General features: G+C 41.4%; 3 protein-coding genes across 4 annotated transcripts in view; 1 reads left to right on the forward strand and 2 right to left on the reverse strand.

Moving 5' to 3' along the window:
• Positions 1–2,653, reverse strand: part of arhgap18 (Rho GTPase activating protein 18) — a 32,341-nt gene extending 29,688 nt beyond the window's left edge. The window contains exon 1 of the mRNA XM_050057454.1: positions 2,328–2,653. Coding sequence (XP_049913411.1) covers positions 2,328–2,464 — 137 coding nt within the window. The 5' untranslated portion in view covers positions 2,465–2,653. The remainder of the gene's footprint in view (positions 1–2,327) is intronic.
• LOC126398287 (zinc finger protein DPF3) overlaps positions 1–13,402 on the forward strand; it is a 423,217-nt gene that overhangs the window by 223,798 nt on the left and 186,017 nt on the right. The gene's annotated exons all lie outside the window — the stretch shown is intronic.
• fkbp6 (FKBP prolyl isomerase 6) overlaps positions 7,193–13,402 on the reverse strand; it is an 8,534-nt gene continuing 2,324 nt past the window's right edge. Inside the window, exons 2-9 of the mRNA XM_050057516.1 lie at positions 11,661–11,778; positions 11,482–11,571; positions 11,198–11,400; positions 10,673–10,792; positions 10,367–10,564; positions 9,862–9,971; positions 8,459–8,553; positions 7,193–7,425 (exon numbers count right to left, since the gene is read on the reverse strand). Of these exons, the coding sequence (XP_049913473.1) occupies positions 8,481–8,553; positions 9,862–9,971; positions 10,367–10,564; positions 10,673–10,792; positions 11,198–11,400; positions 11,482–11,571; positions 11,661–11,778 (912 nt within the window). The 3' untranslated portion in view covers positions 7,193–7,425; positions 8,459–8,480. The remainder of the gene's footprint in view (positions 7,426–8,458; positions 8,554–9,861; positions 9,972–10,366; positions 10,565–10,672; positions 10,793–11,197; positions 11,401–11,481; positions 11,572–11,660; positions 11,779–13,402) is intronic.

Below are 13,402 nucleotides of genomic sequence, written 5' to 3' on the forward strand. Positions count from 1 at the left end.
TGCTCGGTCTCTTTACTCATTTATTTAGTAGAGTGTCCACACACCTTCTCATTCTACATATACATAGAGGTATACTGGTGGCTTTACAGCCTACATTTTATTCATTATCTCTGATCCCCACGCTCAGTTTGGTCGTTGCCACAGTGTGACGCAACACCACTGACGCTAGGTGGCGCCAAGCTAAAAAAGAAACTAATCCTGTCTGTTGCCTCTTTAACGACTACACAAAATATACAACAACCACAGAGAGACATGAAATAAAGAGTCACAAACTCTGTGAGTCTTGCCTCAGTGTAGGAGAGGTTGTGGGACCCTTTGGCATATCCAGCCCAGGGGTCCACTGTCTCGTAATCTGTCTCATGACCACGACCATCATAGAAACATCAACTCAGGATACTTTGGAGACATGGTGTTCACTCCTACAGCAGAGTTCATCAGACTCTAAAAATCTGGATGCCAACAAGAGGCACCAATGCTTGTGCGGATGCTGTTAGTGTTAGTACACACCTGCATATTCAGGTATTGTTATAGCTTTTGTTCTGAAGTTTTAATCAATGGTTGTTGATGCTGCAGTTTATTTTATTCTATTGATTTTTTTAATTAATTAATATTTAGCATTTTACTGTTGACATTTTTAATCTTCCAAAACTGTATTCATTGTTTTTTATTTTTGTTTTTATTGATATGATTTTGTCTGTGTTGTTTAATTTTGCTTTGTGAAACATTTTGAGCAGCACATGTGCATGAAATGTGTTTTATAAATGTTACAGTTCAGGGCTGCGACCCAATAAATATTTTCACAATCTATGATTCTGTATTCTGACACAGTGGAAAGGGCCCTTAACAACAGCCCAGGGCCGAAGGTGGCATCTTGATTAGGGTGTAAGAAAATATTAATACACTTGAATATATTATAGTTTAGTATAATACATAATGTGGTTGCTTTTTGTCTCTTTGAAGTCATTCTGTGTCTCTTCACTGATTTTACAGCTCTTTTTGATCATTTTGAATCTCTTTGTAGTAATGCTGTGGCTCTTATCATAGCCCCTATCTTTGCAGCTGTTTTGTATCTTTGCAGCTGTTTTGTATCTTTGCAGCTGTTTTGTATCTTTGCAGTGGTTTTTCTATTTCTCTGAAGGTGTTTTGCATCTCTTTGTAATCCTCTCAATCTCTTCTGTTTCCTTGAAGTCATTTTGTGTGTCCTTGAGGTTGTTTTGCTTCATTTCGTAGTCATGAATCTTTGGGTTTCTTTGCAGCTGTTTTGTAGTCACTTTCTGTCTCTTTGAAGTTATTCTGTGTGTCTTTTGAGTCATTTTGAATCTCTTTGTAGTTGCTTAATATCTCTTTGCAGTCATTTTTTGTCTCTTTGTGGTTGTTTTGCATCTCTTTGTAATCCTCTCAATCTCTGCGTAGTTGCTTTCTGTTTCCTTGAAGTCATTTTGTGTGTCCTTGAGGTTGTTTTGCCTCTTTTTGTAGTCATGAATCTTTGGGTTTCTTTGCAGCTGTTTTGTAGTCACTTTCTGTCTCTTTGAAGTTATTCTGTGTGTCTTTTGAGTCATTTTGCATCTCTTTGTGGCCATTGTGTGTCTTTTGCCTCTCACCGTAGTTTTGTGAGTCTCACTGTATCTCTTTGTGGTTATTTTTACATCCCTTTGTAGCTGTTTGATGGCTCTTTGAAGTTGTTCTGCTTCTCTCTGAAGCTTTTTGTGTCTCTTTGTAGTTGTTTGATGTTTCTCTGTGGACATGTTGAGTGTCCAGTCAGTACAGCTGGTTTGTCTGAGTAACATTTTGCAGGTGGAAGCCAGGGGCCCCTGATACTTTGGCCACTGGGCCTGTGCCTGGTTGGCCCGTTTAGTACTCCATCTTGTCTCACAACAAGCTAAGAGCCTACTTCATATTGCAAACACAGAGCGGTGGTGTTCACACTGCACACTCTGGAAGGAAACATTATCATCAGATCTACAGTGGAGCAGAGGAGGCAGATAGGCAGCCCTGCAGAATCTGGGCCAGTATAACAAAGTCAAGGTTAACCTGCTGATTAGGAATGTGCTGAAGGAAACACATAACCCAAGGCCATGCTAGGGCCCAGGTGGCCCCATCATGGAAACAAAACAAGCTGCAGTTAAGCAGGTGGAGCTGAAGTTAAAGCTGGGTTCAGGTCCTCCAGCAGGACGCAGCTGCACCCTGGGACATGGAGGCTGTGATACAGCAGCTTTAGACATGAGGAGAACAACACTATGACTGTGACCTTTGCTCACTTGGTCACACACACACACACACACACACACACACACACACACACACACACACACACTCATATGTCCCACCTGGGCAGGTTGGGCTCGGGGTCCTGGGCTGACGGACAGCTGCTCGGGACACACGGCCCAGTTTTCGGTAACAGTTCCGCGTTGCTGTGGTAACCCGTTAAAACCACTCCCTGGGACTGCTGCTGCTGCCGACTCATGTTTCTCCTCCTTGTCTTGTGTCTCCTGCTCCACACACACCTCACACCCACTCACTGACTGATAGTGACCTGTCTGTATGTCTGTCTGTTTGTCTGTCTATCTATGTTGCCGACTCATTCTGACATCAAACTCTCCTCCTCCTTCTCTCCCTCCGTCTCCCTCCACTTCTCGTCTTTCTCTCCACAACTCTGAGTGTGTTTGTGAGGCAGGACAGAGGACAGGGGCTGGGTTACAGATACAGCACAGCTCAGGGATTGGCTGCAGCCACAGGGTACGGTTTCACAGCTGGTGGCGCCACCTGCTGCTCCAACAGGGTACTGACTACTTCCTGGTGAAGTGGAGGGGCAGTTTTAAAAGTCAGGATTTTTGGAGGGTGCTTCCTTCTATTAAGAAACAAAGCACATGATCTTCTGTATACCTGAACACTGTGCATCTCTTCATGAAGTGTGCTCTCACATTTTAATCTACAGGGACAGTTGAATTATCAGCGAGGGGTTACAAAGGTTACAAACATGTCCCATTCATTAATTGACTTCAACTTATTCAGTTTAAAGTCATCCACTGCTCACATTATCCAAGGCCAAGTTAAACAGAATACATCCTTTTTGTCTGCTACATGTGAGCAGTGTAAATCAGGCGTGGGGACCTCAGTCACCTTTTTGTTCTTGCCCCAAACTCAGGACTTTCTGGGCAGTTATTCCCTGACTGTCTCACTGAGCGCGTTTACATGCGCACTAATAAACCGATCAGTATCTGATTTCTGGAGTTACCTGATTATTCAAGTGGTCATGTAAACAGCATGATCCGATAGGCTTTATCAGATAAAAGCCATTATGTGATTATAAGAAATCAGATAAACACATCTATCTTTTTCCCCAATAGTCAGATTATTTGGTGCATGTATACCCTTTAATCTGGTTTCTTTCAGGTTTTGCTATTTTACACTCCCACTCCACATTTTAGAGGGAAATATTGTACTTTCTACTCCACTACGTTAATCTGACAGCTTTTGTTTCCTTTCAGATAAAGATTTGACATAAAATATTTTAATATTCTCAGTGTTTAAATTGTCACTTTTATTTTATCTTACTTATATGTTATGCACTTTGTGTGACAAGTTTATATACAATACACTTGTATATTGCTCTTTGCAGTACTTTTACTCCGAATCTACCCAAAGTATGTAAAATTGGCTCCACATTGATAAACTACACATTAGAATGCTCTCACATGTATTTGTTAATGATAAAAACAAACAGTACTGTAAGAATATAAGCTGTCAGCATGATGAGTGCTTTATTTTGCAAATATATGACTTGCGTACTTTTCGAGGTTTTTCAAGGATATGAGTACCTACTGTAACAGGAAGTCTGAGTTTTATGTCATGTACTTGAGGAGAAATCCAACTGAAGGACTGAATCATGTAAACCAGGTTTTTCTGATTATCAGATTATTGAAGTGCACGTAAACGCGTCAAATCGGATTATTACCATTACCTGATTATTCCCAGTTATCTGATTATTGTGCGCATGTAACCGTGCTCACTGTGATACTGGGCTGCTCTGATTACTCTGTGACTCTTTCCCTGTGTTACAGCAAGCTCCTGTGTTCAGTACAGTCATAGCAGAAAGGGTTATTTTGCAAGAATGGAAATCTGCTTCCCCTCCTTGCTTTACAAAATGACTGACATGATCTCTTGTCTATGTCTTGAGGAAATCCGGATCACTCTGTCTAACTCTACTTCACTGCATTGGACTGTACACTGTGCTATTTCTTTGTTGGACCTTCCCCGACCACTCGTGGTCTTTACCTCGTCTCCACCTTCTTTAGACACCGTAGGAAATGGCGTACAATTTTCCAATGTCCATGTTTGTGTATTGTTAGGGTTAAAAATCCAGAAATAAAATCTATAAAAATAAAAATAAAAATAAAAAAGGGGGACAGTTCACCCTGAATTTAAAAATACCATAAAACTTCAGTTCAACTTCTAGTCCCCCTTACGAGCCCTGTGATGAGACACATCTTCACAAACAAAGGCCTGTCTCAATTAGAGGCCTGGGCGGCTAAAGTTCTTCGGATGTATAAAATCAAGTTGTTGGCTGCCTCATATTACGTGTCCATTCCTCCATTACCCTGCAAGTTATTCATATTCCTTTAGTCCGTAAGGGTCCTCAGATCACAGCAGTCGTAAGGGTTTTTCATAATTAATCCAAGTTGTGAGTCTTGTTTTAACAGGATAAAGTTGTGTGTCAGTGTGCTGAGTGTCGTAATCCTTGAATGCTGTAACTCTCTGTCTGGTGTGCTGTCTGTCTGAGCTTGACCAAATGAATGATTTATAATTCATATATTATCTGATCTTAACTTTTAAACATAAGTAATATTCATATTGGTTTAAATAAACAGTTTGATATTTCCTTATCTTTGCTGAGCAACAGTTTTGTGTGAAAGGAATTAAAGGCCTGTCTCTAATACAGGCCTGTTGAGTTCAGTGATTGAAGCAAATAACAGCTGCTAACTCAAGTTTTACGGTACGTATTTTTCCTCTTACCTGTAGTGCTATTTATCAGTCTAGATTGTTTTGGTGTGAGTTTCTGTGTGTTGGAGATATCACCCATAGAGATGTCTGTTACTGGCTCCCCCTTTTCCCCTTCAAGAGCGTTGGCCTTGTGGATAACCTGTGAGGGTGTGACAGCTCTCTCTCAGGTGTGTCATGGTGAAGACAGCCAGCAGCCAACAGAAGGCCATGTTTGTTGTTGTTCGGTGAGGACTGCAATAAAGGCACCTGAACGCCTCGCCATCCTTCCCTCAGCAGAGTGGTTTCAATACGTTTTAATATTTGAAAATACAAATTTCCAGATGTTGCCGAAACATAAGCTATGAGAGTCATTAAATAGTGACACCTGAATGTGGAACAAATGTCAGTTTTTCTAACAGTCTAAACACTCACACAGCAACGTGTGTCAGGGAGAGCACTCACACATTCAAACAGATGAGAAGGATCCTGCTCACACACACACACACACACACACATGCTGTCTCACTCTCTCGTTCCTTACCTGAGATGAAGGCAGTAGGAAAATCTGGAAACCATTGTGTCCGTCTGTGTCTGTGTCCGCTCACACAGTCTTTAACGGAGCACGACCTGCGGGCCATATGCTGGGAGACAAGAGGATTAACCTAAGAGGTCAATCAGATTGTTCTGCTCCTCCATCTGCCCCTCCACACCTCTGATCCTCCTGTCATCTTACCTCCCCCCTCGCCTTCTCTTCCTGCCACTACTACACCTGTCCAGTTACTGACCTCTACCCGACTCTGCTGCACTGTGCCAAGTATCATCTACTCACGCTGTATGCTTACATGTTTGAGTGCATGAGATGATGTAATTTTCACTTATATTGGCAAGACAGCATAAATAAAAAAATGTTATGAAATTGGTCTCAGCTGTAGAGATAGGGACATCTGGAGGGAGCTCGGAGTAGAGCCGCTGCTCCTTCGCATCGAAAGGGGTCAGTTGAGATGGTTCAACATCTGATCAGGATCCTCCTGTTAGAGGTGTTGCAGCCACGTCCCACTGGCAGGAGGCCCCGGGGCAGACCCAGAACACACTGGAGGGATTACATATCTCATCTGGTCTGGGAACACCTCGGGGTCCTCCAGGAGGAGCTGAAAGTGTTGCTGGGTAGAGGGACGTCTGGGGTGCTTTGCTTGGCCTGCTGCTCCTGTGACCCGGCCTCAGATAAGCGTGAAAATGGATGGATGGACTCATGTGGCACTTTTTTTTTTATTGTTAATGTACAGTTCATTAATTTAACGTAAATATTTTAATAGAAAATAATGGAAGTCTTCAATAACTTCAATGTAATGTGGGCCAGCAACTCAAATTCAATATCAAAATGTATCACTACACAGACACAACTCCTCACGTGGGGTTTTATTTCTATCTATCGCCACACTGGTGATAGCTGAGGCTGGACATACACATCCCCAAATGATGCAGCAAAAAGTAAAAAATATAAAGTGTGGCACAAGTAAAGAAAATCTGGTAAAGTTTAGAAACAGAAAAAGTATTTCATACCCTGGTAGTTCATGAGGAGAGTGGAGGATTGACTACAACAGAGTGCCACAGAGGCAGGGAGGTTGATGATGGTGACTCTGTGAGACTGAATGACTTGTCTGACAAATTTAGAAATAACTTCATGCAGTCTGATCATATTAGATAACTTTTCATATTTTAATGTTTATTTGAATGGTCAAATATCTCACTTTTTTTCTGTCAAAGTGTTGCTTTAATTTATAAACTTAAGTTTCTGTCTTTCTGAAATCACATTTTAAATCACATAAATGAGCAGATTGCTGTTGTCTAGGCAGATTGCTCAAGTACGCCATCTGGTGTTTTAATGTGCACACAACAACTGGCAGCCCTTCAATCAAAATGCAAATGATCTTCATGTACCTAAGCCACACTCCCCAAAACAGTGATTTTACATTTACACACTCACACATTCCTTTGTCACCACATGGACTTAGTCATTTAGACTGACATCATTTCTAAAACTGAGGTGAGTTATTTCACACTGATTCACAACAACAAAATAATAAATAATGTCATTAAAATATCTTTTAAATGACACAGTAGCCAGGTGTCAGTGTTACAAATTCACCTAAAACAAAGAAAAGATGTCACAAAGTGAAAAAGCTTTTTTATTTTATCATTATCACCATAACATGACTGTTGCACATAAACATGACTGTTGCACATAAACATGACTGTTGCACTAAATCAACACACATTTGAAGAAATCTGAAGAACTGATTCTTGTAAAGGAAATAAATGATACGCCTGTGCAGCATTATTCTTTTAACATACACAGAAACAAGAGAAGTGTTTAACTGTCAGAATTTGCAGCACTGGAGAGAAAATGTGCCGTTGGACCTTGATGTTTGTTATTTACACCATCATCTGCAACACACAAACATTTCATCACCGAGATGACACAGTGTTCTTCTGTCCTGTTCATTTCAAGTTCAATTAGTGTCTAACCTTGCACCTGTTTATTGTCATCACAGAACGACTGAGACATTAGCACCCAGAATCTACTCATCCAATGATACTTAAACTGTGTGCCTATTGCTAAGACTCATGGGAGCTGTACTTGTGGAATGCAGGCAGAATAACTGTTGTTGTGTTTTGGTTAAAATGATAAAACAATTATTTAGTAAACTGGATGAATGTTGATGACCCACTGACTAGGGGTGAGTTTGTGCACAAAAATCTCTAAACGTTTAGAGTGGTTCATTTTGTTGTGTAAACGTGTACATGTACATTCAGGCTGACATGACCTGTTTTTCAGTGAACTCCTCTGGTAATTGTATTAAAAGGCATGGCATATAGGTCCACAGTAACTTATCATTATTATTATTGGGTCTTGTAAGAGTGGGCTACAATGAGTACCGGGCCAAATCACAGCATCTGCGGTCAGAGGACACGGAATTGTGTGCGCTTTTACGCACAGGTCAAGGCGATCACGGATATTTGATGTGGGAAAGATGTAGCCAGATGTATTACCTGTTTTTAAGCGGCACCGAGATACGTGGCTCGTCTGTCCATCTGTCTGTAGCACGAGTCATGTGCGCCACTTCACCACCGACCCGTGCGTAAAAGCGCAAACAATTCTGTGTCCTCTCACCGCGGATGCTGTGATTTGATGGCCCGGTGCTCATTGTAGCCCACTGGCGAACGACCCCCTTAACGACCGCGCCGTTTTAATAGAACGGAACACGTAGGCTACTGACCTGTTGCCAAACCCGGTCTCACACCATTTCTTGTTATATTCACAGTCTATCACAGTTAGTCAAGAATTAGTATCACCCCCCTCCCCCCTAAATAAAAAAACAGTTTTCGTGTACTCATTTTTCATAACCGTTAATGATCTCAAACACGTGTACATGGACTCACCCCTACCACTGACAGACAGACAGACAGGATTTCTTACCTTTGTACTGATCTTTACACCTTCATTTGCTTCTCAAGCCTCTGAACATCTTGGAGTACATGTCTCTCTGTTTGTCCAAGCTGTCTTTATTGCATCTGAAACATACAAACATTTTTTATGAATATCTTCAGATTGATTTCTGGCTTAGAACTGCCATTTTAAATCAAAATGTGCCATACAGTGAGCATATGTGAGACATATTCAGCCCCTTGTTGACTACAGAAACTTTACCCAGGGACGAGGAACCTTTTAAGGAACTTATTGCATTCCTGGGACATTATTTTATCCCCCCAAAAGTCCCTGATCGGAGGACTGAACTTTCTGAAAGCACAGGAACTTTCAGGGGGAGGTTTTCAGGAATGACTGTCACTGATTGGTCAAACACACTCCGCTCTGCTGCTTCAGCTCGTGTACCACTTCATTCAGAAAATAAGGAATAGTCTATTGTTGATTTGGGACCATTTTAGGAGAGAACTTTTATCTTTGTTTGATATGAGTAGAAGTGAAGTCAGGGCTTTGCTGTCGCCTTCTTGACTTAAATTAAAAAAGACAGAGAGAAAGAGAGAGAGAGATCGCGAGCTGAGAAAGACACTGAATTAGAGAATTAAAACATTTTCTGATTGTTTCACACTGTTACTCTAAAGATTTACTGTGAGACAGACACTCTTACTGTGTATTTCCTTCATTACATCCAACCTGCAGCGATAATATGCAGCATAATGTTGCAGTGAAACAATCCTTAAGTCTATTTCTTCTCAATGTGTTTTTTACACCCTTATTCCATCCACATTAGTGCATGTACACAGGTTGTTTCACCCCAGGATAACCCGCTAAAAGTATTATTTTAGTATGTTAGTTGTATTTTATTCTCACAGGACACTGCTTGAGTCATATCCCAGTGCTTCCTTCCGTTTGTGTTAAAAAATCCAAAATAAGTCCAGACATTTGATTTAAAAGCCAACGGGGCATTTCTGGTTTCTTTCTTTGGTGCCTCCATTTTTATTTTGAACTTCCTGCCAAATGCTGCTGACTGACACCTCTGCTGACCTCACCAGGTATAACAACAACAGCACCATCTAGTGGACTGAAAAAGCAATTTATTTTATCATTCTAGTACCATTAAAATGTGCATGTGCAAAACTGAATAACGTATATAAAAAAAGATCGATACAATATCGGCAGAGGATACTATGCTGCATCAATTTTTACCCCCACCCCCTATAATTCAATAATCATCATGGGTTTTGAGATCGTGGTGGAAACGTAGTTAAAACAACGAGCTGAAAAAACTTTTTTTTACACCTTAAAACTAAAGAAATGAGTGGGCTGACTGGGCCACTGCATCGCCCTGGCTACAGTATTCATTCTAACTTCTTGAGCCTGTCAACAGAAGTTCATCTTACATCGCCACTTTCTTCAGTAGGTTGTTGATGTCGCTGTCAAAGGGCTTCCTTGCTTGAGCAGCGATGAGGCAATCCTGGGCGCTCTCGTACTCATGCAGCTGCAGATACGCCTGACAGAGATGACATCAGTCTGAATAATGCACCAATTGTTATCCAGAGTGTGAACAGTTAGCAACAGAGGGACACTGAGGGTGAAGGACAAGCGCCTCATGGATGGTTTGTTGAAACTGTGGCTCACACTTTAAAAATATATAGGTAAATCAAAATGTACAAAAATACTAAGAGGTTTTTCTCATTATTGGCAGATCATCATTCAACATAAACTTAGCACAATTGGACAAGGATTGAACATCGACTGCGTGTGGTTGTGCCTGTGCTGTCATCATCTGTATTTCTAACTTCCTTGGTGACTTCAAAACATTCAATATCGGCCACTTGAACCAAGAGCCTGTGAGGATTTCTATCTGATGGTGTGGAAAGCAGACAACAAAAAGCTCCATCTGACCTGTCCGCAGCGGAAAAGAGCCTTTGTGTTGGCAGAGTCGATGCCCAAGGCTTTGTTGCCATATTTCAGGGCTTTGTTGGGGCTGTCCAGACGGAGCTCAGTGAGAGAAAGGTTCAGATACAGAGGAAGCAGCGCTGTCTTGATGCTCTCCGTCTCCGCATCGCTCAGTGTTTCCCTGTTTCCCAGCAGCACTGTTGCCTGTTGGCCAAGCACAGGATGCATTACAAAACATTATCACCTGAACAGTACACATATAAAGAGCGGCAGCAGCGTGGTTTCCTCTTCCTCTAACTCTTAAAGATTTACCTGTTTATAGCGATCTTTGGCATTGTCGTAACGGCTCTGGTTGAAGCAACGGTTGCCAAAGCTGCGTACTGTGTTGACAACTTCAAGGAGTGTGGACAGAGGAACTGTGTTCTGCTCCTCCTGCAGTTAGAGCAATGACAGGTAGCCAACAATTAGGGATGTCAGTTCAGGTTCATTTTGCTTCTGATGGTCCGACACAATTAACAAGTAACTGAAAATGAAAATGATGAAAAACATACAGGCACTTCAAAATAAAAGCTCTGTGTCAGAAATTTACTGTACTGTAACTAAAGAAACATTTGCGAGTCCCTTGTGATCCATTCAGAACGGGCCCATGACCCACTTTTGGACCACAACCCACCAGTTGGGAACCACTGCTCTAGGGCTGCATGAATGCAAATGCACGCATGCGTAGGTGAATAAATGAATAAACCTCCTGTAAGGAGCATGACATGACCTCGGCCATTTCTGACCTCTCAGCACTCTCAGACTGTCACAACATCCGGACACCTGAAGCCTCCCTACCGGACTCAGCGCGATGAAGTCATCCACCTGTCCTGAGTCGAGAAAATCGAGGATCTGGATCTCATACAGAACGATGGCAGCAGCGGGAATGAGTGGAGGACAACCCATGTCCCCGTACGCATACTGGGGCTGCAGGAGGAAACGAGAGAACTCTCCTTTCTTCATGGTCAACAGACCCAGCTCCAGTCCGGCCAGCGTCACATCTGTTTGAGACATCAGTTCAGAAGTTATGAGTTTTCAATCAAGGAGAAACTTCTATGAAGCCTGCACAAATAATGACTGACCTCTCCCTAACTTCATCATCCGGGGGTACTTGAGGTTTGTGGTGGTTTCAAAAGGCCGGTCGGAATATTCCAGGAAACCAGAGTAATGGACTGTAGAAGAAGGAGAGGTTATGGTATGGCAAACTAATTAGGAAAAACTGCATCAGGAGATTTTAGAAGAAAATATAACTTGTAAATACTCAATACTGAAGCCTTTTCGGGTACTGGTGGGCCGTTTCCAGGTTGGACCACCTCTTTCAGGATCCCTCCATCTCCTAACAAATCATCCATCTGCTGGCGAAGATGATCAAACGGACTCTACGAATGGAGAGAAAAGCCTCAAAATGACTCCATTAGGGCTGCCACTAACGATTATTTTCATTGTCGACTAATCTGTCGATTATTTCTTCGATTAGTCGACTAATCATTTCATCGAAAAATGTGTTAAAATGTTGAAAAATGTCGGTCTGTCTCTCCCAAACCCCAAAATGATGTCATCTAATGTCTTGTTTCATACTCACGCCAAAGGGTTTTAGTTCACTGTCATGGGAGAGTGTGTAAAGCTGCCAATATCTGAACGTAAGAAGCAGCAGTAAGAGTATTTTGGGTACTTTTATAGTACTTTTATATGAAAAATGACTAAAACAGATTAGTCGACTACTAAAATAGTCACCGATTATTTTAATAGTCGATTAGTCATCGATTAGTCGACTAATCGTGGCAGCCCTCGACTCAACACTGTTTTCACAATCAAGCCATCTTCTATGTGTAAAATCACTTGTAAGAATTAAAAATCACGACTGGTGTAATCCTTAAGCCTGGTATACACTCTGCGATTCTGAACTGTCCCAGACGAAAGATGACCAGCGTGAAAGGAACGTGGCGATATCTTTGGTCGTGGCTGTAACATGGTGGTCCTACCTCGCACAGTGAGAGAGGTTCAAGGATGGCCGTGGTCACGGTCTTGTGATCAAAGACAGCCTGGGATAAAATTCTGACAGTGTCAGAAATTCAGGATGTCCCTCTCACTGTGTGACTGCTGTTACCACCTACAGTACATCTACTAACCAACCAATAGAAATGCAACATGAAATGATGCACTGGCGCTAAACCCAAACAAACAGACTGATAGCAGCTCGCCATGCAGGCAAAACGCACTAATAGAAATGTGTGTGGGAACCGAGCAAAGAGGAAACCTTGTGGAGTTGTGGTAGCAGAGGCCTTACCTGTATGATGTGTCCTCCAGCTCTGACCATGATCACATAAAGAAGGACGAAGCATGGAAGGAGATAGAGGCGGATTTGCAGCTGCTAGGCTATATATATATACACACACACACACACACACACACACACATATATATATATATATATATATATACATATATATGTATGTATATGTATATATATGTGTGCATGTATGTACGTATGTGAAGCCTATATGTGTTTGTAAGTCATGTATGGATGGACATATGTGTATATGTATAGATATATGTATAATTCTTAAATTGCATTTTCTGTGAATGATGTTGCTTTTATTTACTTGTATGGTGCTGTACTGTAAAGCACTTTGTAACTCTGGTTTAGAAAAGTGCAATAGAAATAAAGTTTATTATTATTATTATTATTCCTGTTCTTGCTATTTGCATTAAAATAATATCACTGACATGGTTGTTGCTTTGGCACCTTGCTAACACAATCTTTTATTATCTGCACTAGGGCCCGACTGATTTATCGGCCGGCCGATTTAATCGGCCAATTATAGCCATGAGAGAATAATCATTAACACTTATATTTTCATCACTAATAAAATGCAGGGAATATGGTGTTTTACTTAGAAATGATGTCCTTGTGTTACTTTTTGCACTATAACCTACCTCTGTTAAATTGGCAATAATAAGAAGAACTCTGGTACTGTGAACACACATGTGAATGTCTTAATT

The sequence above is a fragment of the Epinephelus moara genome, chromosome 12 (assembly GCF_006386435.1).
Source record: "Epinephelus moara isolate mb chromosome 12, YSFRI_EMoa_1.0, whole genome shotgun sequence".
NCBI classification, from domain to species: domain Eukaryota; kingdom Metazoa; phylum Chordata; class Actinopteri; order Perciformes; family Serranidae; genus Epinephelus; species Epinephelus moara.